Raw genomic sequence first — 26148 nt, forward strand, 5'->3', positions numbered from 1 at the left:
GTCATTCATTCAAATGTTCTTCCCCCAAAGCAGCAGACCTAGCCATTTCGATAGGAAGCTCTTAGTTGAGCATAAAGTATTGTTTTCTTAAATTAAATCACCAAAACATTTTTTTTTTTTTACAATTTACAGGCAGATAAATCTTATTACATTCACAGTAAGTACCTACTTTGGTTACTCCAGACATTTTTTTCTACCTTAGTCTGGACCGAGCTTCAAAACACTGCATATCCGACATGTGACAAAGCTCCTTCCTGAGCAACAAAAGAGGTCGCGCAACTGTTTAACAAGCTGTGTAGTGTTTGCCGTGCTTCGTGAATTGGCTCAGACATGTCCCCTTTAAAACTGGCCGCAAATGTGAAGCCGAATATCCCTTTTCAGATTTGTATCCACTAAAGAAAATCTGTGAGGCGGCGATGAAAGAGCAGAGCCCTCGATGGCTGCTCCTCTTAGACCGGTGTCAGATAGAGACGTGCCGCCCTGCTCCTTAGCCCCGCCTTCGACGTATATCTGAGCTCTGAGTCGCACTTGTGCCTGCCTCTGATCCAGTCATGAAATATACCCAGGCTGCACTCTGTTGATGGAGGTGAGCCGTGGTGTCGCCAGACGAACCAGACAGCCGCCGGGTGGACACGTGCAGGAATGCGAGGCGGCATCCTTGCGAAGGCTGCCACTTAGACAGCACTTTGTCTCCGATGTTGCGATGACCTCGGCCTGTTGGCGTGTCTTATCATATCTCTTTTCCTATTTGACACTTTCATTGTCTCTGATATGGATGATTTCCTCCGTGTTTCCTGTTCCCAGTTAGCGCTGAGATCATCTCTCTTTGTCTTCCCGTAAGACAAAGATTCCTCGAGCCATCCGAGAAGGCAATATTCACTTAGAGGAAGACAAAGAGGCGCAGCTTGAGCTTGTTATGACAAACTGTCACTGACACTGTTAAGACTGTAAAAACTGCCTCTCTATATGCGTCTGTCAGCATCTTTCGCTCTAATTCTCTCCATGTGTCTCATTCTTAATGTACACAGGACACTTACTGTACATCTGTGTACTTACAAACACACACACAGATGCTCACACAGACCAGCTCTAACTCTATAGGGACCTGGATCGGTGGGCTAGACAGAAGGCTTTTGGTTGCTGAATATTTCATATCTCTACATCCAACCCTTTTGCACATGTCTGTATCTCGACCCAGCAGATGGGAGGTGAGATAAGGTGTCAGCCTATCTACCTCTCTTTGGGGAAATTCTGCAAACTCATTTTCACCCTTCCCTTGGTTTACCCGCCATTAAAGAGAAGTCTACGTTTTTCGATCAAAGTTTGTACAATCTTCAGCAGTCAGTGATCCTAAAAAAACGGCTTTTTTTAATCATGATTTTGAATCAAGATTGTGGCTAAGCATGAAGTAACAAATAATGTTCAAGGCCCTCCCAACCTGAGGTCAGGGTGACTCTGCATCACAAGATTATTGTTATGGCAGGAAAGCAGAACACATTGTCTTTTACATATATTAAAAAAAAAAGGTTTGGGGATTCTCTACTTTGTCTTTTTTCACCTTAACGATAAGCTAAGTTGAGGTAATTTGCCCGGTAGCTAACAAGTATTTAAAGAACAGAAAATCAGACATTTAAAATGGAAAACGTCCTTGGACAAGTACAGAAAACGCATACATAATGCAACCTGATATGAGGTTACAGATAGACTGTTTGAAGGTAATGCGTGAAAGATTTTCCAAAGAAATTGTTTCTGGTAAGTTTTTTTTTCTGAAACATAAATGGATCTTTTCTTTTATGTCTGAACCTCTTTAGAAAGACATGTGTTTTAAAAACTAGCCAAATAAAACACGAGTGACAATTAGAATGAACTGGCCCCTTTAAGGTTGAGGTTAGGCTGCTTATATTATGCTAGTTTTGGCTTTGCAGCCAAGTCATTTATTGTGCCCTAGTCTTTGCTCCAGTGCCTCTCCACTCCACCATGTTTCATCTCTCTCTCCAGTCCCAGTCAGTGCTCCACTTATTCCAGAGCAGCCTTGTCGTCAGACCTCAAAGGAAGATGGATGGACGGCCTTACTTAGAGCCCAGCTAACTGCCTTCCCTTCCTCCTTAGCCAGAGAGAAGCGGCTGCTGGAAGGGGAATCGATTTTCATCTCTCCTCTGGCTGATGGCAGTCGAATAGATATCAAGGGTGATTCTGCAAAGGGGAAAGGAATGGGGCCGAGAAGAGCGGGGCATGGGGAGATGAGACCGGGTAAATCTGATCAAGAAGTAGAGAGCGGAGCAAAAAAGAGATTGAGGGATCATAAGGAAAAAAGGCAAACTTTGAGGACGGAACGAGCGAAACGGTCCAGAGGATCAGAAGTGCAAAGTCATGTGGGTGGGTACGAAAAGAAACGGAAAAGAGGGAGGTCAGAGGAGGAGAAAATGGTGCGGTGGTGGGATAATCACATAGGAGAGAGTGGGGAAGCTTTGAGAATGGTGGGAGGTTCAGGGAAGTGAGAGGAGAGGGAGCATGGCCGAGCCGGTGTGACAAATAGACTGAGAGTGCCACCGGCGTCTCCTGTGTCACAGCGCTGACACTGGCCTCCTCAGTGGGCCTGTGGCCAAGCTGTAATTCTGTCTAGGAGACGTGAACGGCCTGCCTCGCACCCTCCTAATCTTCTCTATTCCTTCCATCACAGAGCGGCTGCCCTTCTCCCCGCTCCACACTGCAGCTTCAATGCATTAATCTTTGGCATCATTCGGTTCTACTGAATTTGGCATAAAAGTGGACGATGGCATCTTTGCAAAAAAAAAAAAAAAAAAGGGGGAAGTGGGAAACGATGCGAAGAAGTGAGGTGCAGCGAAGGGTATTGCCTTCTGATTGTAAATATCACCCCCAAAACACACAGACACACACACACCAAATATTAGTATGTAGAGACATGCCGTTGCTCAAATCCTCTCTGATCAAAGCAGAGTTTGGAAGCACAACGTTTAATTGAGACGATGTGTTGTGGGAGGAGCCCTGTGATGAAAAGATGAGGTCAGAACAGTAACTGGGTTCAATTATGTGTGTGCGTGTGTGTGTGTGTGTGTGTGTGTGTATATGTGTGTGCGTTCGTGCATGCGTACGTGTACATGTGCGTAAAATACATACGTATGTGTGTGTACATGTGCATGCTTGCGTGCCGAGGTAGGTGTATGTGTGTATGCATACATATATGTGTGTGTGTGTGTGCATGCGTACGTACGTAGGTATATGTGTGTGTGTGTGTGTGTGTGCGTGTGCGCGTACAATACATACATATATGTGTGTACATGTGCATGCGTGCGTAGGTATATGTGTGTGTGTGTGTGTGTGTGCATACGTACGTATGTATGGGTGCGTGTGTATGGGTGCATGCATATACGTGTGTGTGTGTGTGTTTAGGTCTATTAGCCGATGTGTTCTACGTTCTCTCAGGCGTTGGCGAGCGAACTTCGTTGTTGTTCAGTAGTTTTGTGGGTCCAAACAAACACACCAGCCCCAGGGGCGGTGAAGTGACTCAGCCGTTTTGGCATGTGACTTGCGTTTCCACCTGCTAAGACCACATTTTATTGCAAACACATGCACAAAGAGCAATTTTCAAGGCCTTAGTATCCGCGTGGCATTTACAGAAAGTCCCAAAACGTTTACGTACTTTGAGTTTCACCTCTTAAACTTTGGCATCTTTCGAACACACATCAAAAGACACTTTTCAATGTCATGTTTTAATGCTTTTAGGATAAAGTGTAAAGAAATATTTTTTCCTTACCATCTATAAAGCAGCTGTAATAATATGTTTCATCTTTAGTCTGTAATGTGACATTTACACTCGGGTCACACAGTGTGGGTGCATTCACACTGCGGTGTAACAAGAAAGATACATCTCAAATTGTCAACACTCAAGGCTGATATACACACGCACACACAGATTATTATCATTATAAAAGCTGTTTCCATTTTTCTATTAATGCAAATCTCCAACAGCATTTTCAGCACTTCATCTGTTGATCGTCACTAAAGAAAACTGTATGTCACCCAGTGAAAAGCTTTGAAAGACTTTGTTGCATTTTTAATAGTTTTTGGACAGCAATGACGTTCCTCAACACAAAAGCCGATGCAATATCAGGCTGTGTCTACTCAGACAATACTTGAAAGAAGAATAAAGACACGTTTTATTACATTTACTTCAATGGTCTTGAAAGGTATTGAATTCATTCATCTAAAAAAAAAAAGTCTTAATTGGTATTTGAATGTGTGAAAGCAATCTCTCAAAAGTCTTACCATACTCAAACATTTTTTTCTTCTTCATTTTTTGAAGTAATCTATCAAAACGTCTCTCGTCTTTGTTTCTCCGAGCAGGAACCGAAAACGCATTCAATTTTGATTTAGAAAGTTGGTCTTCAATTTAATTTTGCGTGGCCTTAAGAGAAAACGTCTCAAATCTACTTCACGCCTTGAAGGAACCCAGAACAACACAAACTAACGCCAGCTCAGTTGACCACGACGCTTCAAAGCTGATTGGTCTCCAGTGTTCATCATGATTTGGGATTCTGCAGCTCCTGCAGCCCATTAGGAAACTGCCAGACCTGTCGTGATCAGTGGAGCCTGCCCTGACTCCATGTGCTCATACTGTATTCCTCCCTCTAATAAAGTATTAATTTTTGCTTCAGCCTCCATTACACTCCTTACTCTGCTGCGCCAGGACTGCAATTTGCAAAGAAATAAGTTGGTCAGAGCCACTAGTGCCCGGAGTGGGCGCGAACAATCCTGCTTGTGCGGGAGAACGGAGCCATTAATGTCTGCGCGTGAGCAGTCGTGTGCCCTCGAAAGTATCCGTCTCCTCACAGTGGACGACTCGTCCGGCGTGACAAACTGCAGCTGGATTTAATGGCGGGTTCAGTTTTAATGACGTTTGAGCGGAACACGCCCCGCTGACAGAAATCCCCTAACTAACTCTGAACTGCCCTGGCGAGTGCGTCGGAGTGTGTGTCGCGAGCGCGTGTGAACGTGCGCGTGACAGGTAATAGAAACCAGTCGTGTAAGGAGCGCAATGAGGCAGATTTGGTTCAGGCGTCGACAGACGGTATTGCATGTCGGATCCACTTACGGGGAGGTTGTCGCGACGTGTCGATTGGCCGGCTCTCAGTTTTTCCAGGTCGTGACCCTTTTCTGGCGGGGCGATAAGTTTCAGTATGACCGTGGACTAAATGGTCTGTCAAACCTCCGACTTCTCTTTTTGAAATTACCGCGAGGGTCTCTTAACTCCAAAGGAAAGCGATTCTTCCACCCAAATCATGTTGTTGGTACCTGAATCTCCCAGCGGCGTTGAGCTCAACGCCGCCTCATTTCATTTTGCTGTTAGCGGGCCTTTTGGGGGGTGGAACGAGTCAAACCGTGTTTGCACAGACAGCTCATCAGCTAAAGTCAACTCTGTTAAACCAGCCATCAAATAGGAGTAAGGGGTGCTGGAGACACGTCCTGCTTCATCACGTTCCCTCGACGTTCCGACTCAACACTTCTCAAATCCCTCGTTTCCTCCTTGTTGATAAAAGGGAATAAAGGCTTTCCAACGAGTGCGCGATTCCAGACGCTCACCAGCTCACACACGATCGTTCACACTCGTACGAACACAGTCGCCACCCGTTTCGCTGTGAACTCACTCAGCCATAATGACATAGCTGGTGTTGCCACAGTGTAGCTACAGATGGAAGCAATTATGGTGCTGTGAAAATATTTCCCTGAAGAAAGGCACTGTTTTGACTGGTGGACCAGCGGGATGCAATCACTCAGTAATTGAGGTCCACTGAAACATCAATGAGCAGAAACTGGAATGGAGAGTCCTCGTTGTGCCATCACGTCGGAGGGGATGACGATCAACCGCAGGACCAGGACCGACTCTGTCTGTCTCCCGGTGGCGGGAATTTTGCGAGGAGCTTTTTTGTGCAGGAAAGAAAATTTGTTGGCAAATTTACGACCGTGGTCTCATCCAGCTCCATCCTAATTGCTGCGGTTTGGAACGGGGCCTGAGTTGAGGCTTATGAGGGGGAACCCATAAAGCCGACACAGTTCTTTGTATTTACATGGCAGCTAGTTAAAGCGGGCTCTTAAGTCTGCTCATGATAAATGAGTTGCCCTGTAGTTTGAACCCCAACGGAGAGAAAGAGAAAGACAGGAAACGAGAAAGAAAGAGAGGAATGGGGAGGGGGGGGGGATAGAAAAGGCTTTTGCCACAGTAGTTCATTTTATGTTTGATGCGGTCTCCTCTTTCAGACGGAGAGGGGGCTGCGTAACCTTGACGCCAACGTCGTCCTTCCTCCTCTCCTAACTCCCTCTGCTGTCACTTCTGCAAGTCAGACACCAGTGGCAGGGAGAGAGAAAGAGAGAGAGAGAGAGAGAGAGAGAGAAAGATACAGGAAGTGTGGTGTGAAGCTGTGCATCCCCAGACGCCAGACTGTGCTCTAACTCACACATCTCTCCCACCCCAAGGAGCAGAGGCTTGAAGAACAGAGCTGAACCCCCCGGTGAATACTGAGGCTCGGCTGATGAAATAAGAGGACCTATGTGCCTTATAACAATTGATGTGTGTGTGTGTGTGCGTGTGTGTGTGTGTGTGTGTGTGTGTGTGTGTGTGTGTGTGTGTGTGTGTACTTTGGCATTGCCCTAGGAAGAAAGGCAAGTGAAATACTGTATGTCGTCTGTGTGCGGTTCTCAATGTAGAGATGGGGGATTTTTTTTTTTTTTTGGCGAGCTCTAAGAAGATAAGAATAGCAGCCTCAGCCTCTGGAAAGCTTGGCGAGGTGCGAAGACTCCTGAAGGGCTTCAGCTCTTTCATCCAACTTCCGAGTCCTTCCTCTCGGCTCCTCACATCTCCTTCTCCACAGCGGGAGCCTCGGCGAGGGCCTTGACAAACCCAAACTGACCCCTCAGCGAGCCACGGAGCCTTGACGATGGATAGTGTGTGTGTGTGTGTGTGTGTGTGTGTGTGTGTGTGTGTGTGTGTGTGTGTGTGTGTGTGCAGGGTTGCCATCCTTTAACAGGTTGAAATGTATTTTTTTTTTAGGTGGAGAGGGTTGTGTCACTTTGAGACCTTTTTTTATAGCTTTGTTTTTACAGATATTTATTCCAAAAATACACCAAACTTTTAAAACAAGCGCTTGAGTTCAAACCCTGATTTTGTGTTCCCACGTGTCCAAAAGTTGTTGTTCCATGCCGCCGTTTAAAGTAGACGAGGTCCTCTAATGACCTGACAGCTGAGAAAATGCTGCGGGTAATTAAAATTGAAGAGAATAAATAGGGAGAAGCAATGCAAATGAGCGGTTCATTATGCAACAGAGTCCCTCTGAGTAATAAATAAAAAACAACCTGATAAGATTTGAGTGTGCAAAATACATTTAGAAAGATGCCTACATTTTACAAAGTGCATATTGATCCTTTTTCAATATTTAAATCAATTCAGTTGGCTTCACCCACGGTCACAGTTAGTGTGCTTATTGGTGAAAAAAAAGGAAGAAGCCAAAATACATTTCAACACCCACACTGAGGACCTTAATTTACGTCAATTACAAATGCAGCCAATATAAAAATAATGAAAAAAAAAACAACCTAAGCTACGTGTCACAGTTGAAAATATATATTTTTTTTTCTGTGCTCAATTGGAGAAATGAGATGTCACAAACTTGTATGCACCTATCAGGATTAAGCAACATTAGAATTAATATGTGGCCGTTTTCTGATATTTCCAGGCCACTGTCAATCAAATTTAATCAAACCACACCCACAAAGCCCTGATGATGTTTTTCTGAAATTAAATTGTTCGCAAGATTTTTTTTCTAACTTTCAAGGGGTGAAAACAGATTTCAGGGCCTTTAATGTCTGATATCCGCACTGCCGTTTTTTGGGGGGGGAGCCATTAATCAAAACGCCAACACCTTAATAACTGAGCACAAATGTTTGATTGCTTGATTGCAAAGATAGAAAGTAATCAAAATCCAGTCTACAAAAACCACAAACGACTATAATAACGATTCAAATTGGACTGGAAGTACACCTTTTTTTCTGCCAAAAGACACAGTCAAATGAGACAATTTGAACTGCCCATGAGGGTATGAAGCGGTTAAAATTGGCTTCACCTTGACCAACACTTATGCACTTTAAAATGACGCATGCAGGGCTTAATATGTAATATATCCCAAAAGCATGGCGCACCGGGAAGACCGGTATGTGTGCGTGCCGTGTGCATGATTGGATTAATGTGTTGTCTTATGTGATCCAGATGTGTGTGCGTGTGTGTGTGTGTGTGTGTGTTAAAAAGCTGGAAAATGACTTTGCCACATTAAACATTGTGGTGTGGTGAGGGGAGCTGGAACCTTTTTACACGCAGCTACACACAAACCAGCTAAACCCAGCAGCTCTTCTCACAATGTTTACCAAGTGAACACCACACACTGACATTTAAGGAATTTGGCTAAACCTACAACACAAACACACACCTACGCACACACACACAGACACAGAGAGAGAGCTGATGAAGAAACAAGGGCCTCCGGCAGGTCTGTGGCCGTTGCTGAGTAGTCGCTGTCCGGTAGAGTGAGGCGGACCTGGAGGCGTTGTGTAACGCCTCGACAGAGTCCTGCAGCGTGACATCCAGAGCACTGTAACTACTCTCCACTCACAGCACTTGGGATTGTTTTTGTGTCTATCATTCAGACAGGAATCGACCATGGAGAGTTCCCCTAACTCCCTGCGTCAAACAACACTTTTCCTTCTTTCTGTAACACATCAATAACACGACTGCACTGTTTTTTTTTCCCCCACACACCCCCTTCCTCTCTGTCACCTCTCGGTCTCCATCTCATTCTTTTTCACCTCATCTATGTTTCTCCATACTCTGACGCTTCCTCTGTCTCTCTTTGTCACTTCTCTCCTCTGTTTCTTCTTCTGTCTTTCTTTTCCACCTCCCTCCCTCTCGCTCCAACTCTCTCTCTCTCTCTCTCTCTCTCTCTCTGTCTGTCTGGCCCTCCCATCAGCCTCGTTCTACCTCTTTCACATGCAGGTTTGTTGCAGCTCCCCGTGCATTGATCACCGTAAACTCTCCTTAGTGCAGGTCAGCTGACGGCGGCGCTGTGATTCTGAACCGATCGCTCGGCGCAGGAAGTGTCCCGGTGGCTTGCGAGGCCTCTGCGCGTGTCACGGCGGAGACATTTCATTAAACGCGACCTGTAAATTAACAGAGCAGGGCGAGTGGCTGAGCGAGTCGGGCGATGGTAGTTTCAATCAGACACCCAGATGGCGTGCCGCCCCGACACGGAGCCTGATGGTTTAATCATTCTGTTAAACCCACCATGCATTTGTATCAGGAACCGGTCCAACACTCCAGTGCTGGGGGACTTCACATAAAAACAAATTGGCATGTGTTTTCAGCTGGTGGGCGCGTAGCATAGCATCGTATACGTAGCTCTAAAGTGATGTATGGATGTAGCATGGGAGACATATTACGCTGGGATTGCTTGGTTCATGATTTGGGAAGGATATGAGCCCTCTGGGCAGGGAGTGAGACAAAACGCTGTGCGGACCTGCTCTCCAATATATTGCCGGTGACATGTTTGTGAATATTTATTATTGCTCTTCACCGTTTTGCGTTTGGGCTTCGCACCGAAAATGAAAGTATCAATTACCGAATGAGAGCACGGCCAAGTCCGTAACCCGTACGTCTTAGTACGTGGAGGAAAAGAATGAAAAACTACATCCTACAGAGAAACATGTACACACACACACACACACACACACACATGGACTCTCATGCGTGCAAAACTTTCTGGAAAACAATTTATTTCACCGCAGTGTCCGCCACAGCCCAGTTGCTTTGTTTGGATTGGATGCAGCTGAAACTGCTAACAGACCGGCCCTTGTTAAGCTGCCTCTCACTAAAGGTTGACCAGATTGTCTCCTGGTTTAATTGAATCCACAAATTCAATGAGGAACATTCCTGACAGCAACACGTGTGCCGTTGGCCGCGAAAAAGCGTTTATGGGCAACGGCAGGGAGTCAGCCCCTCCTCCCCCCCCCCCTTTGATGATTTTACCACACAGTACCCCCCCACACCTCCCCCCTCCCCCCTCTTACAAAAGCAACTCTCGGTTTACATTCATTCCCCCCCAAGCAGAGATTATTTCTGCGAGCAAGAAAAGGAAGACAGAAACCAAGGCGAGGGAAGAGGGCGAGAGTTAAAAATGAAGATGCACTGCGTAGCTAGAGGTGGAGGAGAGGAATGTATGGGCAGCAGGAGAGTCGTGCAGGTGTGTAATAATGCAGTCATCATCACAATCCCCGACTCACAAGCCAGACGAAAGTCTGATCTGCCCTCGCGAATAGACCCAGCCGAAGACCTGGAACTATTAAGAGCAGGTTTTCTGGTGGAGATTTGATGGAATTTTAATTGCAAACACATGGCCGTTGCGCATAAATGTTTTAATATATTGATTGGTCGGGCACGTCCGACTCGCCCTGAGGAGCTGAGGTTGTTGTTTTTTTTTAACCAGGGAGTCGTGCAGACCTGTCCAGCAGCAGCCGAGCACTGAAAACGCTGTCAGGGAGGGACGGTAAATGGCTTTACAATCATCCCGAGAGTAAACACAGTTTACGAGCGAGCGAGGTTCAGTCCGAGTAAGGAGCTCTGCAGAGTTCCTGCCTCTATTCAAAGATCCTTTCATTCTCTCGCAGCTTGTTTCCATCCTCGCTCACACGTCGGCGTTCGCCGCGCAGCTCTCAGCGTGAGGTGCACTGTGTGAAAGAGTGTGAAAGAGTGAGAAATGCAATAGTGGAAATAGGGAGTGAAATAGACAGCGTATGTGCTGAAAGAGAAGTAATGGGGATGGTGTGTGGAGGGGAAAGGAGGGAGGGCGGGCGGGGGGGGGGGGGGCGAGACTGCAGGAAGGAGGAAGACGTGCTAAAAACAAGAAACAAAACAGTGCCGGCAGTCTTTCAACGGAAGAAAAGGAGAGGAGGATAATGAGCAAAATCACTGAGCCGTGGGTGCAGGCGGCGCACGCATTCACTTATTAACACACACACACACACACACACACATATTCATACATCTAAACGCGCATATTCACACCACGGCGCACGTGCGTTGCCACGTGCATCCCCGCCGTCACCGCGTGCATAAACACATTAACATGCAGAGAAATGGTGGATTCTGGAGATGAAAGGCCCTCAGATCAGTGGCGGTACGCTGACAGAGTCGTAACCTATCAAGCTCAGAAGTGTGCGCTCGTGGCATCGACAGGTCCACCGGGATGCTGTGAAGTCTCTTTGTTCTGTTTTGATGTGCTGCGTTTCTAATACATGTATTCGAGCTCTCAAACTGCATAAAAGTTCCCTTGGATGGCTTTTGATGACGGAACTTATTGAACTGCAGGAAGCCTCAAATAGTTCCAAAATTAATTTGTTAACATCTAAACCAGCTAAAAAAAAAAACAAACCTGCGGGCACTAATCAAAACCCGGTGTCGGGAGTGAGCAGATGAAACGGGCTTCGTTTTGTAAAGAATTTGTTTTAAATGTGTGTTCCAACGTGGTGGTTTTGGTCATCACGCTCAGTGATAATAAGCGTTGGCTCGTGCTGGAAATGAACTCGTTGGTGCAACAAGTTGTCCCACGACGCCGGAGAGCAACAGTGTTTATAGCTGTTGTTAATGGTGACAATTTAAGGAGGAGTCGAGAGGGAAGAGAATCATTATGGGGATACCAGCGCACAGTTTCCCTCCCAGAGGGCGTTCATCGCTTTGCACTTGTTTGTACGCTCGAACAGTAACTTCCCAACGAGAGGGGAGCTCAAACCCTGTTTGTGTTCTCACACCCACGCAGTTCAGTTTTGGAAAGTACAAGAGCACGTGCGTCAGAAGGACAGGGGTTGATTTGTGTTTCACGTGTCAACTTTAATTGTTGAGTGAATTGCAGAGCTCTGAGATCACCAAGAACACTGTCCATGAAGAAGAAAAGGCAAGAAACACGAGGAGTCAGACAGTCGTGCAGGCTTTAACCCCCGGCTTGAACAAACTTTCTTGGAAGGGAAAACAAAGGCGTATTAATTTCCTGTCTGCTGAAACATCTAGTTTGCGAACTGACTTCCCGTCTAACTTTATCTTCCCACTTGCTGCGGTTGTGAGCACACACAGTTTTCCTATGCAAATGAGGGATTGTGACCCGCATCTCGGGTGCAATTACTTTAAGTTTGACCTCGAGCAATAGATCACAAGTTCCCAACCTTTTGGTGTGTGACCATTGGTTATTATTATGAGTTGTACCACAGAGTGACTTTCTCTTCACAAAACCCTCAAATAGCTCACAAGAAGAAAAGAGTAGAAATATGATTTTCTTCTTCGTTAAATATCCCCTGGTTCCTCAGAGATTGGGAATTGGTGGTAGATTCTCCGTCTTTAGCGTCGGCCCCTCTGATCGTTTGATGTTTCTCGCCATACTTCATACTAATGATGCTACAGTGTTCCCAGATTAAACCAATTACTCTGATGAGTACAGTGCTATCGTACTCGATTGCCAAAACTATAAAAAAAAAAATCAAACCCAAGTTGTAATAAACTATGATCATCCTTTTGATTCACGCTCCCCCCCTCCTCCCTTCTCCCCGTCTGACTCTCGGTCTTTATCTCTCACACACACATGTTCGCAAGGTCACTGTCCAAAGCGGCGCCAAAGCGTGAGCGCGGGCCGATCCGCCGGGTCTTCTGCCAGTGCTGTAATCAAGGAGAATCTTTCACAACTGACATCGAGCGAGCAGGGCTTTTCATTAATTTCCCTTTCTCACCGGCGAGAAATGAGAGCGGAAGACATGAGAGAATATATATATATATTTTTTTTTTTAAATCACTGAGATTACCATGAGCGCAGCTGTCGCATTCGCCGCGTAACGGAAACTTCACTCTGTCGCGCAGATGTTGGATTTGATCGTGCGGCAACGTCCTTGATTTGAAAGCGCTCGAGGGAAAGTTTCTTTACTTCTCCTCTGGATTTTTAAGCCATTACTCCCGCGGTGCCGCCACCCCCGCTGATCAAAGGAGTGGCGGGTAAGAGAGAGCGATACGAGGGGATTAGCAGCAAACAAGAGGATCGGCGGGAGGGAAGGACGATACGGGGTGTGAGGGAACAGATGACTGCGGCGGAGACAAAGAGAATCAAACACCAAAGAGAAAATTGAAAGGTTTTTTTTTTTGCTGCTTTGTAGTTTCAATTTGACAACTGCTGCAAATGTACAGTTTATTAAATATTGTATACACATATCTTATCAGTGTTGCTTCCAACAACAGCCCCTCCCCTCCTCCAACCTTTTCTCTCTCCTCTTCACCTCTTTAATCCTCGCTTAAGCCCTCCACTCCTCTTTTCTTCAGCATTTCTTTTGCTCTCATCTTTTCAACTTCATGTTTTAATTCCTCACTGCTCCTCCCTTTTCCACAACCCATAACTTATCCCTCTCCTCTTCTCTTCAGCTGGTCTTCCTCTCATCTTCCCAACTCTTTTGTTTCAACCCTCCTCTTTTGTCTAATGTCCTTTTCTCTCCTCCCTTCTCCTCCCTTGTCCACAGCCCTCAGCCCTCCTTTCATTCTCTCTCCTCCTGTCCTCCTCTCCTCTCATTGTTACGCTGTAATTGGAGCTGGAAGCCTCAAGACAAGCAGCTCAGTGTGCGTCAGGCTGACAGGCAGGCATGTTGGCTTCTATTAAGCTTTAATAAGTGAGCGGGATTGGAAGAGGAGAGAAGAAGTTGAAGGGAGGGGAGGATGTGCTCGCTGCTGCTTCTACTGTCACCTCTCGGTAGGATGCATGGAAACCTGCCCGCTGTCACAAACACACTACCACATCTCTCCTTTTCTTTCCATTAGCTCGTTCAGCCCATTGCCACTCGCTAAAGATTCTGCATGATTTGCATCCAAGAAAGACAGACGTGCGGGGGACTAAAAAAAAAAAATTCACAGAAAACAAAATCCAAATCATCTGAAAGTCCGAAGAGAAAGAGTCGAGGAAGCATATTGAGTGTGAGAAGGCCAGCTTGTCCCTACAGCGACACACACAGAAAGCCACACACACACACACACACTTGTCAAGTCCTTTTCTTCTGCATGAGGATGACAGCAGTATTATTGCAGCGTGCAGAATTTAATCTGAAGTGCCACACAGCAACCCCGGACCACAGTTGAGGTAAATGTTTGAGAAATATCTACAAGCTCTGCAGCTGAGTACTGCAAGAACAATTCCAGATGTAGTGTGTGAGTGAGTGTGTGAGTGTGCGTGTGTACACGTGTGTGTGTTTGAGAGGAGATTTGCGGTTTTACGCCGTGATGTTGCAGCCTTGCTCCGAATTTTCTGTTATTGCAGCAGCGCGTCGTTTTTGTTTACAGTCATCAAGACTGCGGTTTATTCAGAAAACATCATCCCGCAATGAATCAATTCATTACCCGACTTTTCAAACTCCTCCAGTGTGTGTGTGTGTGGGGGGTGGACTGGAAATGAATATGCTGGTAACCTCCAAAATGCCTTTTTTTCCGCATCTGCTGCCCCCACAAACAGCCTTTTCACTGAGGAGAGTGGAGATGATGTTACTGCAGCTAGTCGTCTTTTTAAATTGAATGTTGGCCTGGAACATGAAATACATACATCAAGGGCCGGGGTTTTGTTTAGGCGGCTGCATGCAACCAAGATGCCAACAACGCGTTCGAGGAGAAACGAACGTCACAATGGACAAATGTCAAATTCAATAGAAACGTAGAAGTACACAACGCAAAGACTGATGTAACTACGAGCTGGCTGTGTGACAGCATGAGTGACTGAAGGGAAGAAAAATCTGAATTTATGGGCCGCCATCCGTGTTCAGGGCAATTTTGAGATATTGAGCAATCAAGTTTATACATCCCGTTGGGCAAAACTATACCTCCTTAATAAATCGTGATACTCAAACTCAAGCCACTTCAGGAGAATGTGTAAGACTTTCTATTGCGCTGATGTTTATAGTGTAATATTAACATACTTGTAATATTTATACTCATACCATACCTTTACGTTAAAGGGAAGATTAAATCAATTGAGTTAAAGATGTCGTTCCATCACTCACTGCAAACAATGACTACTTGAAGCAACTTCTAATCACATAATTTATTACAGTGACTGTAATGCATTATCATATTATAATGTATTACAATTATTCTAATACTTGATACTTAAACCATTGTAAAATCCCTTATTTTGTGTTGTTATTAAATCATGTTATAAAGCATTAGGATTATTCATAAGAACTTATGACTATAATGACACAGCACTATAAGATGATTATAACGCTTCAGGAGTAGGTTTATTATTAAAGATAAGGGCCGTTAAAGGTCTGGACGAAGAAATCCCTCCGAACGATCCACACATGAATATTCAGAGGCAGTGATGAATTACTGGAAGAGGAAGAGCAAAGATAAAAGGAAACGAGGGAAGAAGGCGTTGTGCCATCAAGCGAACAAAAAAATTAAAAACAAATACGCTTAAAGACCGAACACAATCCCGCTGATGAAATGTGATCTCCGGTCATTCAGACGGATTTGTCTGAACTGAACCGAACCGCCTGCAGGTCACATAATTATCAGGCTGGAAGTAAAACCTGCAGGGTCCACGTGTGTCGCTGAGCTTATTGGATCCCTGATGAAGGACTAATTAGTGCTGAAAGGGACATTGATTGACCAACAAAGCCAGTTGATTAATGTCAGGTCTGAGTCGATGGGAACCGCAAACCTGTTGAGAGGACGGAGCGCATCGGACGAGTCGAGGATCTCTCGTCAGCTAAAACCGCAAGTGACCGTTTAGTATAAAAGCCAATAATATTATATGATAGTATTTGTTAGCTGGACTCTTTACAGGGCAATGTTGCTTTAAGGTCAACCTTATATTTGTCACGACCGGGTGTGAGAGGCAGAGACTGAGAAGCAGAGGAAACAGACAGGAGGCCAGGTGGAGGGAAAAATCTAAAAAGATATTTTACTAAACAAAGATAAAGAATGGTACGGAAAACTAACACTAGAAACCGACAGCTTGGACACAAAGTACATACATGGGAGACAAAGAAGACAATCTTGCAACTGACAAGGGAAAGACACAGGCTGAATACACAGGGGAAGAGCGGCAACCAGCCACAGGTGGAAACAATGAGGGCGGGGCTTTACAATCACAGGGCAGGAAGGCACCTGAGGAGGGAGGAGTCTGGAACGAGAACAGGTGAAGGGAATTAACAATCAGGAAACACTGGGAAGACACACAGAATACACAAGGTGTTATAGGTCACTTTCATTTGTAAAGTAGTTTACTTTTAGGTTTGCTTCAAGCTTATGTTTGACAAAACAATATTTTTAGCCACGCCAGCAACGTATTTTTCTATTTTGGTCCTCACTGAAGTATAACAGCAAGGGCATGAGGTTGACATTTTTTAGTAAAAGTGTCTCCACGACTATCGATTCAGAATAATTTGTAAAATACGTTAATATTCCCTTTTCCATTCAGCACCATCGTCAGGCCACAATGTTAATTTGTGCAGTACTTTGGTTTATGACCAAATATCTGCAAAACTGCAGACATTAGCCTCAGCTGCACTTCATGTGTGGAGCTAATATACAAATATTATGCATGCTAACAGGCAACATATTACTGTCCCTGCTGCTGGAATTAGCATTACCTGAAATTAGCATGTTGATTTTAGCATTGCCTAAGTGCAGCCTCGCAGTAGACTATGGGTGTTGTTACCACAGTGATTTTTTTTTTCCCCGTCTTTTCTCTGCTCTTTGCACATTTAGAGGCATTGTGCTTGTGTCTTTGAAAAGACGTTCGGTCACCAAGAGAATACAATGTGCTTATTTTTCATTAGCAACTGCTTGTGCCAAAGCACAGTTGCCAGCATCTTGAAAAATGGGACTTTATTAATTCATCTATTTTTAGTGGTCAACGAACACAAACCAGCTTCGAGCTGGAAGCGGTTGAGACGAGCTCAATCGGATGAGCCCAGACCCCCGGAAATGATGTAAAACTTTGTGGGTTTCGGCCATTTTGCCGATTTTTTTCCAATTTTTATAACTTTTTGGTAACCTGCTCCTTTTATTAATTGTATACAAGAGCACCTCCGGCACAGCACAGCAGTTGGGCAATCTCGCACAGGGTTTTATCTGCCATTCCCCAGCTTAATGTCAATGTTTAGAGTAACGCTTTATTATACCAAGCCACAGGCCACATTAATTAACCACCCGGCTGCCTCATGTTCGCGTATTTGCACCACAACCGGCTCCATTTGTTCCCATTAAAAATTAATTTGTCAGACAATAAGAGTATGTTTGTTTAAAAAGACGCTGCTGTTCTCTGTATGTTCATCCTGTCTTCCGTTCTCCTTCCCGGCGCTGTGTGCAAGTGAGTAAGTGGCTGCCGAGGCCTATTAATGACATCCATTTATTTTCTGTAGGAAAGGATTTATTTCAGTGTCCTTGTGCAGACAGTCCTCCCTCTGCCGCGATCCGTGCTGTAATTTACCAACTATTACTGTGTTTGTCTAAGGCCCCAAATGTTCACGTTCGCTTGAGGCAACTCTCTCTCTCCTCCTTTTCCCCCTCTCCTCTCTCCTTCATCTGTTTTTCTCCCAATCTGCTCCCCAACTCAATTCCCAATTCCATTGTATTCGTTGGTGTTGCTCTCAGGAGCTCACACCGCAAAGAACAACTTTTCTTCTGGCATTTTCTTAATTGATCCGTGGCAGCGCGCCGTGGTCTCGCTGTACTCACATCTTCAATAATTCATAAACCGTTCTCTCGGAGGGACTTCATCATGTTTTTATATAAAAGAAATACAGAAATTCATGGCGTTGTCTGCTGATATTTTACCCTTAAATCTACAAAGACGACGCCTTGCAGCACAAGGCAGAAATATCAGTGAAAGATAGCTGTGTTTACTGCCTTAATAGACTCAGCTTAATATATAATTATATATCCTGTCTATAATGACAATACTTATAAGTCACAAGTAGTATAAACAACACACACACATCAAGGGAGGTATAACTGTTATGTATAATAGGAAACCGTGCAATTATTACTCACCATTAATGCCAGACTTGGCATCTCTCCCTGTAAAGCTAATGTTGCGAAACATGTTCGGGTTGAGAGCTATTCTCAATCAGGAAGACAGTTATTACAGCTATTAAAGTCTCCATCCACTTTACGTAATCAAGGCAATTATACCTTGGCTGGAAAGCATACGACCATTCCCACCCACAGAGGGAGAGAGAGAAAATAGGCCATTTTGTCTCGCCGTTTGTTAACTCCCACATGTTTAATACAGGAAATATTGACGCTATTTGCACCAGTTGACTGATGGACTTCCTTTCGTGATTGTATTTCTCTCCGTAGGACTGCTGCTCCAGGAGAGTTTCATCGAGGAGCCCGATGGCCTGGTGTCTGTAAACCTGCTGGTGGTGTCGGCCGTCTCCGCCTTCGCGACGGGAGCCATCCTCTCCGGCCTCACCGTCTGCTGGATCATGAGTCACCGCCACCGCCACTCCCGGAGCTCCGGAGCCGGCGGCACCCGCCGCAAAAGTGACAAGGAGCAGAGCATGCTGGGACAGGGCCGCAGCGGCTCGGTGATGAGCGTGACGAGGACCAGCGGCGGCGAGAGGCGGCGCTCGCAGGCGGACAACCCCTTCGTCATGCCCAACGGCTGGCCCAAAGGAGAGATGGACCCGGGCCTGCTGCCCACCCCGGAGCAGACGCCGCTGCAGCAGAAGCGCTCCATGCGTCTCCCGGACACCGACTGGGACCAGAGCCAGACCTTCCTCACCGCCGTGGGCACTCCCTGCCCCAACAACTCCGTCATCTACCTGAGCTCCAAGTTCCTGCACGGAGGTGGAGGCGTTGGAGGCATGGTCCGGATAGAGGACCCGGGGGAGGTCGTGCTGCCGCCGCACACAGAGCGCCAGCGCTACCTGATCCTCGCCACCCAGAGAGGGGAGCACGGCGGCGGCCGTCCAAGCGGCACCCTGAGGAACTCGGCGGGGGATTACATCTACCCGGCCACGCCGCAGGACTCCCCCGACCGACGGAGGGTGGTGTCCGCTCCCACGCCCCACATGGACTACGGGGAGCCTCGCTGGAGTCACGAGGCGCTCAACTACAACAGCAACAACGGAGTGCCCTATCACTCCCAGCGCCCGGGCCTCATCCGGCCAGATATGCACGGGCCTCGAGGGCTGGGAGAACTGGCTGACTTCAGCCATCTTCTAGGGAAGAACATGGGAGAGCGCACCCCCAGTGGCCAGTGAGGCAAAGTACGTGAGCCCCGGCACCAAGCTCTCTCTGAACACCCATTCCCTCCAACAGCAGACTGGAATAAATCAACCCCTCAGACTCACTGTCCAACCTTACCCCGTCTGTCCTCTCTCACTGTCATTCAATGTTCTGACGTCATTCAGCTGACTGAAGAGAGAGACAACGAGACGGCTGAAAAGGAGGAGCAAACTCTCCTCGCGTCTCCGCTCCTCTGCTTTTTTTAACCTGAGGTGCACCCCTCTGCTCCGGAAGTGGTACAACCCGCAGAGCTTGACTTTGGCACCACAGGACAAACAGTGAGGTGAAGAGAGGGGTGCAAAGGAAAGGGAATCTTCTCAAAGGAGAGGGTGTGAGATTAGAAGAAAATGAAAAAAAAAGACAATTTCCCTTGCAGCGCCAAATGTGAAAGGTCTCCCTCCAGCATTTTGTTCACCCTTTTGACACCATGGATCTTCTTTGAGCGTGAATTTTTGTTTTTCGGCTTTTTGTGTTGTTGTTTTTTTTGTGCCAGTGGCATCCAGCAGACAACAATGTGCTTTACTTTGGATTTCAGATGAGACTAAAACTGTTGTAGCCGTGCCAGAGGGCCGTGACTCTCAATAAATCATGCAGTGTGTGTATGTGATTGTGTGTGGGATTGTTTGTGTGTCTGTGTGTGTGAATGTGAGTGGCCACGACAACCCCAACCAATGTCCTGTCTTAACTGTGAAGTATAACTATATAATGACATTTCTGTACGAAGGACGTTGAAGTTAACATTATTTTCCCTTTTTTTATATATATATATATATATAAACAATCGCGGAGAGACAAATGGATTTTATTATATGTCTCGGTGTGTTTACCAATCAGAGGTGTGAGGTTGGCCAGTGACGCGAGTGAACGGGTGAGACTCCCATTGACATTCTTTTGTGATTCCCAGTACCTCAAAGACAGCGCTGGACAGAGCCATCATGAAGTGAAAGAAAGCAATAATGAGACATATAAGGACGAAGAAAAAGCCAATTTAATTTGATATTTTATAATACAACTGTTTTCTCAGCAAAACCGAACGGACGTTTTCGAGACGTCAGGAGGAGATGGGTCGCTGGGAAGGGGAACAATATCTCCCCTCCGTTCCTCCCTCCCGAGCCGACTCTCAGTATGCCCGGGTCCGCCCGACCCGACCCGAGGCCCCCACGGACCCCGCGGTCCATTTGAAGGAGGGAATGTGAGCTGTGGCTGTCTGGCTGTCTGAACTGGGGCTGTGAGGCCCGGGCCGCTTGGGAGCTCCATTCAGCCTCTCCTGCCCCCGACACTGAGCCTCTTTGTGCCCCAGAAGCAGGAGGAGACTGCGGCAACAAATGGCCGTTAAGAGTCAGGGTCCTAGCCCTCAACGCAGGCTAGCAGAATATCAATGAGGAGGAGGACAGCGGCAGCCATCCGTCGTGTGAGATGCGCCAACCAGGACCGGGCCATCTCTCGCGCGTCGCCCACTCTGGGGGCTCTCTGGTTTGCCAGGACACGGGAGGAGCAGAGGGCTGCTGGGGCGCTGCTGGCTGTCACAATGGTCATCCCTTGTGGCTTTACCCCTTTCAGTGTGTTTCGCAAACAAAAGCGGGATAAAGAAAACAGATGGGCATGGGTGTACTTGGGTGTGGAGTTACTCTTTCAGTCCCTTGTCTGATCTTTTGATGTTTTCTGTTCCGTTTTTTTTTTTTGTTGTTGTTGTCTCTTTTCCATCCGTTCCTGATTCAAATGCAGATCCGGAGATAGCTCCAGTTCATCTGGGTCATGGTGCGTTAGAGGTGGCGCTTTTTTTTTTTTGTGTTTGTTCTGTGTGTGTGTGTGTGTGTGTGTGTGTGTGTGAGTCTCTTTGGGTTTGTGTCCATGAATGCGTTACTCATATTGAGTGCGACACACTGCTTTGATCAGTTGTGCTTTCGTTCTCACCCTTCCTCTTTTATTTCACCCCGGTCCCTTTCTCTATCGAGCCATTAATGTTTTCCCCGCGACCCCCTTTGCTTGACATTCACACATCCGGGCTGGAAGTGTCGGAGACCCGCGTGGGAGAGCGATCCGATATATTTAAACCATTGTACTGTACACAAAGAATTATGGCTAAAATAGAGAGCCTGGACTGTGCTTGGATAGACACACACACACACACACACACACAAGCAAATATTTGAGTGTTCCAATAATAGTGCAGGGTATCAGTTGACAATTGTTTGATACCCTTTAGTTTTGTGACTGTAATTACAAAATATAATGAAGACTTACATGTAGTATTTTTTCCACAAGTCCCACAAATGTATTTTGTCATTGTTCATTGTTTTTGTTTTCAGGTGCACAACCTGATTGTTCTCACCACTCTCATCAGTATCGCTGTCCGCCTCAGCGCGGCAGCTGTTCCGAGCAATGACGCTCAAAAGATCAACGACACAGTAAAGAGACAGATATTCCCTCAATAGGTGGTGGAGGCCGAAATCAAGCTGAAGACAGTACAAGGTTAGGAAAGTCAAATTACACTAAAATAAGATCAATACTCAAACCACAGCATATAAAATCCGACTTAATAAACCATATCATTATAAAACACTCCACGAGAGTCAGACTGAATTGAAGGGTTTTTAGTTTCTGATTTAAAATGTTGATATTTTAAGCGATTCTCAGATCTTCTGGAAGGCTGAAAAACCGTTTAAGACATTGGATATTGGACTTTACTCACATTATTATGTCAGTGTTGTCTTTAGAGCTTGTTTCTGCTGCCTCAAAGTGGCCAAAAAAATCTGTTAATGAAGGTTTAATGCATTATGGAATAATGCTGAGGCTGGATATTGTGAGAGGTGTTTCAATCCACCTCACACAATACAATGGCAAACTGAAATTGTGAAAAGTGAAACAAGCGTTTTACTACAAAATCCTGTTTGTCATTCGACTACAAAAGCCAAAGTGACGACAGCGTCTAAACACGAGCAGCCGCGCCAGAACCATCCCCGAGAAAACAAAATATCAATTTGAATCAAGGACTGTTCGATCATTCAACAACAAAAAAAAAAAAAAAGAAACAGTAAACAAGATTATAAATCAGACCGAATACCAGCTGACGGTTTTCACGACTCGCGGACACATTTTCACTAAAGCAAGCATCGAGTTTCAGCGCCCGGCCCTAAAAAGAGACTGAGCCAGAGCTGGAGGTACTGCATGAGACAAGCTCGTGAAAGAGATTTATGGAAGCAAGGACAGAGGAGGAGGTCAGGCGGGCGGACATGATGTTACTGCATTACCGCCTCAGCACATTAGTACAGTGTATTCTTTACACATTCCACCCTGAAACAGGTCATTAGTGCTGAGGATACGGAGCCTCATCTCTGACTCTCTTTATCTCCCTCGTCTCCATCTCTGCTGTGACCTGAGTGCTGCTTGTCTGCGTGTGTGTGTGTGTGTGTGTGTGTGTGTGTGTGTGTCTGAGGCCTCTCCGTCTCGGCCGGCTTGCCCAGCCAGCCGTGTTCCCCGCTCTGCATCCCTCCTCCGGTGTTTCACTAAACATGCTTGATTAGGCAAAGTACATTCCCGAAACCCCCCTAATGGCCGTGATGAGCCCTTGAGAAGATTACGACGGACACGTCAGCCCCGAGAGGGAGGCGCCCGTTGGACCGGCGCTCTACCCGTTTGCTAACCACCGGCCTCGCACACACTCGCCGGCGCACCAACAAAAATTCCGGCGTCCCTTTCACTAAATCTGCGACGCAATTGAATTAAGATCAGAAACGGAGCCGAGGCTCCAGATACAGGCCGACACGGACTGGTCCTAGGAAAGGTAGCGAGCGTGATTTTTATCTCACCGACTGGATCATTTGATTACATTTGGTCGCCATTACAGGGCAGCTCAGGAATGCAGGTGCGGCCTCGTGGAAGTCGGTGTGTTTATTAAAGCCGTCCTCATCCCTCTTCTTTACATACTTCATGTCATTCCCATTCCTCCTCTTTCAGCAGCTGCACTTTGTCTCCTTCTTTCAAACTCCTCTTTATTATCTCACTCTGCTGCATCAATCCACACACACACACACACACACACACACACACACCTAATATCTCTACCCAATTTATGTCCAGGCCGGACCTTCATCCTGTTTGTCACTATTAAAGGTTAGCTTGTTAATATAATGAGTCGGTGGCAGAAACAGAAAATAAAAGCAATTCACAAAAATCCTGCTTTATTTCACATCTAATCCTTAATGTGTTACTTTTTTTTTTTTGGAAATATATTTTCAAACCCTCTCATGCGGTAAATTGCTTTCCATTCCTTAGAAATAATTTTGTTTGGAGTTTTTCCTTTTTTTTGTTGTTGACACATATTGCCCTCCAGTCCTACACTCAGACACACACACACACACACAGACACACAGACATTCTCCTTCTTTATCTCTGCACTGCACGTATCACACACACACACACACACACACACACACACACACATGAAATCCCCACCCAGCCCTCATGACCCAGTCTGTCCGTGCTCTTATTTATCAGGTTGTGTCTGTGTGCTTGTTAAAGCGGCCATGCCTTTGTGCGTCGGGGTTGTTTGCGCCCTCTGGCCCGGTGATGCGATGCCCCCCCCCCCCCCCTCCATCCTTCCTCCCTTTCCTCCTCTCCTCCTCCTCACCCCCAGCCAATAACTGCCATCTTGCCCTCCAGCGCTCCTCCGTGCCGTACGTGCTCTGTGCCCCAGAGAGAGTCCAGAAACGGAGGCTCCTCCAGCATCATCGCACTTGCGAGCAGTGGCATGAAGCCGCTCCCTTCCCAACGTACGAGAGGGAGAGGAACAGGGGGGGGGAAAAGCACAAAAACAAGGCGTGAAACAAAAATAAACATCCGCATTTCCGTAAAGTTGTAGATGTATTCAGTCAGCACTGATCATTTCTGTCATGTTTTTTTTTTTTTTTTTTTCTAGAGTTTGTTTCCGTGGTAGATATTTGTTTTTTTTGAAATGATATGGAATATTGTCGTGTATGATTTTTTGCTTTCTCCGGTGTGCCGGATTTGAGGACGACAATGAAGACGAACCGGAAGACTATCATGAGGATTATTCTCGTCGTGACAGTGACAATGAAGCCGTTCTGTGAGCAGCACTGAGCCGTCCTGTTTCCTCTTTCCGGATGCTGAATCTGAAAGGAAATAGAGAGGAAGAGGAGGTGCGAATGAACTGATGCAGGCTTAAGTTCTCCTGCAAAGTGGATTCTCCTGCTACTGTGAAGGACCCCGTCGTCCTGTGGCCCCCCACCAGAGCCCCCCCCAAATCCCCCACCCCCGATGACGTCATCCGATGACAACACATGTCCTACTACGTGTACATAACCTTGATGCTTACATGTAATTTAAGTACAGTAGCTGCATGACGACACAGCCTCTGTGTGTGTACAGAAGTAGCGACGTGTGAAATTGTACAGTACATGCAAGTGTGTGCGTGTGTGTGCGTGCGTGCGTGCGTGCGTGTGTGTGTGTGTGCGTGCTTGTGTCCGCGAAGAAATCTGTCTGTCGTCACGCAAAACGAAACACGTGCATGCACCCTCCGACAACTGCCCAGTACACACATCCCCTCGACACAGATGCCACACACACACACGCACGCACGCACACACACACACACACACACACACACACACACACACGCCAACACACTCCAGCAGTTGTTCACCATTCTCCACATTGTCCTGAGCTCTGCCTGTCACTCCGCATGGAGACTTTGCTCTATGTCAACTTTCTTATTCTAATAAACCACTCCGACATTGATCTCCAAGGTGTCGTCACTGACTCCCGTGTGTTTGGCTTCCTCAACTGATTTATGTCATTCATAATAACATGAACTCACCTGTAGCACAGAGGTGATTATGACATGAAATACGTTGTATTCAAATAAGACTGGTCTGTTACCTGTTATGTGATGGAGTATTCCCTTACACAGCGTTAAATCCTCAAAGACCACACAGACGATATTTTATCAGTTCATCGTGTTTTGTGAGCCACAGCTGTCGGAGGGATGTTTATTTTCCTGTGAAATGTGTTGGAGCAGAAGTGTTAAGTAACTCTAAATGGAAATACTCAAGTAGAGGTCAAGTACCTCGACATATGTGTACCTATGTAACCACCTGTGTGCATTAACCATCATTTAGTTAGTTCATAAGAAACAAAAAAGAGGAAAAATAGTCTCACCTTTTACCCAGCTCTGCCCACAAAGACATACATGTATTTCAATGGTAAGTAGTTTTACACTAATCAATAACACATAGTTTATGTTTAACATAAGCTGACATTTAATGCACTCTATTGTGTAGCCTCTTTAATGTACCAATAGTATCATATTTTATAACCCCCAACCTTCTAACACATAATACAATCACGTATCTACTTTTTTTATTACATTTTAAGCACTTTAAATGAGTAAAGATTAGATTTCTTTGAGTAGATACTAGGAGGCTACTCTTTCCACCTCAGAGCAGCATGTCAGCTGCTGCACACTGTATGTTGTGTAGTACCATCAGACTTCTTTAGAGGGCGCCAAACTCCTAAAAGACACTTCATGAGCGGTGCAATAAATGCCAAAAGCCTCGAGTGTGACTCCTGCATATTCAGTAGAACAATCATAAAAAAAATGTGTAAATCAGTGAGAGAAAGTGTCATTTACCTGTCAGTTAATATTGCCGGCATAGACAGACATTTACTTCACCCACTCACCCACCCTCACCCCCACCTCCCACCCAAACCAGCTCTTCTGCTCTCAGGGGAGCCTATCAGGCCGTTTCACATCTGTTGAG

General features: G+C 46.1%; 1 protein-coding gene across 1 annotated transcript in view; it reads left to right on the forward strand.

Moving 5' to 3' along the window:
- Positions 1-22385, forward strand: part of sema6bb (sema domain, transmembrane domain (TM), and cytoplasmic domain, (semaphorin) 6Bb) — a 119057-nt gene extending 96672 nt beyond the window's left edge. The window contains exon 17 of the mRNA XM_068591207.1: positions 18437-22385. Coding sequence (XP_068447308.1) covers positions 18437-19344 — 908 coding nt within the window. The 3' untranslated portion in view covers positions 19345-22385. The remainder of the gene's footprint in view (positions 1-18436) is intronic.
- The last annotated feature ends 3763 nt before the right edge of the window (positions 22386-26148 follow it).

The sequence above is a fragment of the Clinocottus analis genome, unplaced genomic scaffold (genome assembly GCF_023055335.1).
Source record: "Clinocottus analis isolate CAN_PGR_092001 unplaced genomic scaffold, fCliAna1.0.p SCAF_25, whole genome shotgun sequence".
In the NCBI taxonomy this organism is placed as follows: domain Eukaryota; kingdom Metazoa; phylum Chordata; class Actinopteri; order Perciformes; family Cottidae; genus Clinocottus; species Clinocottus analis.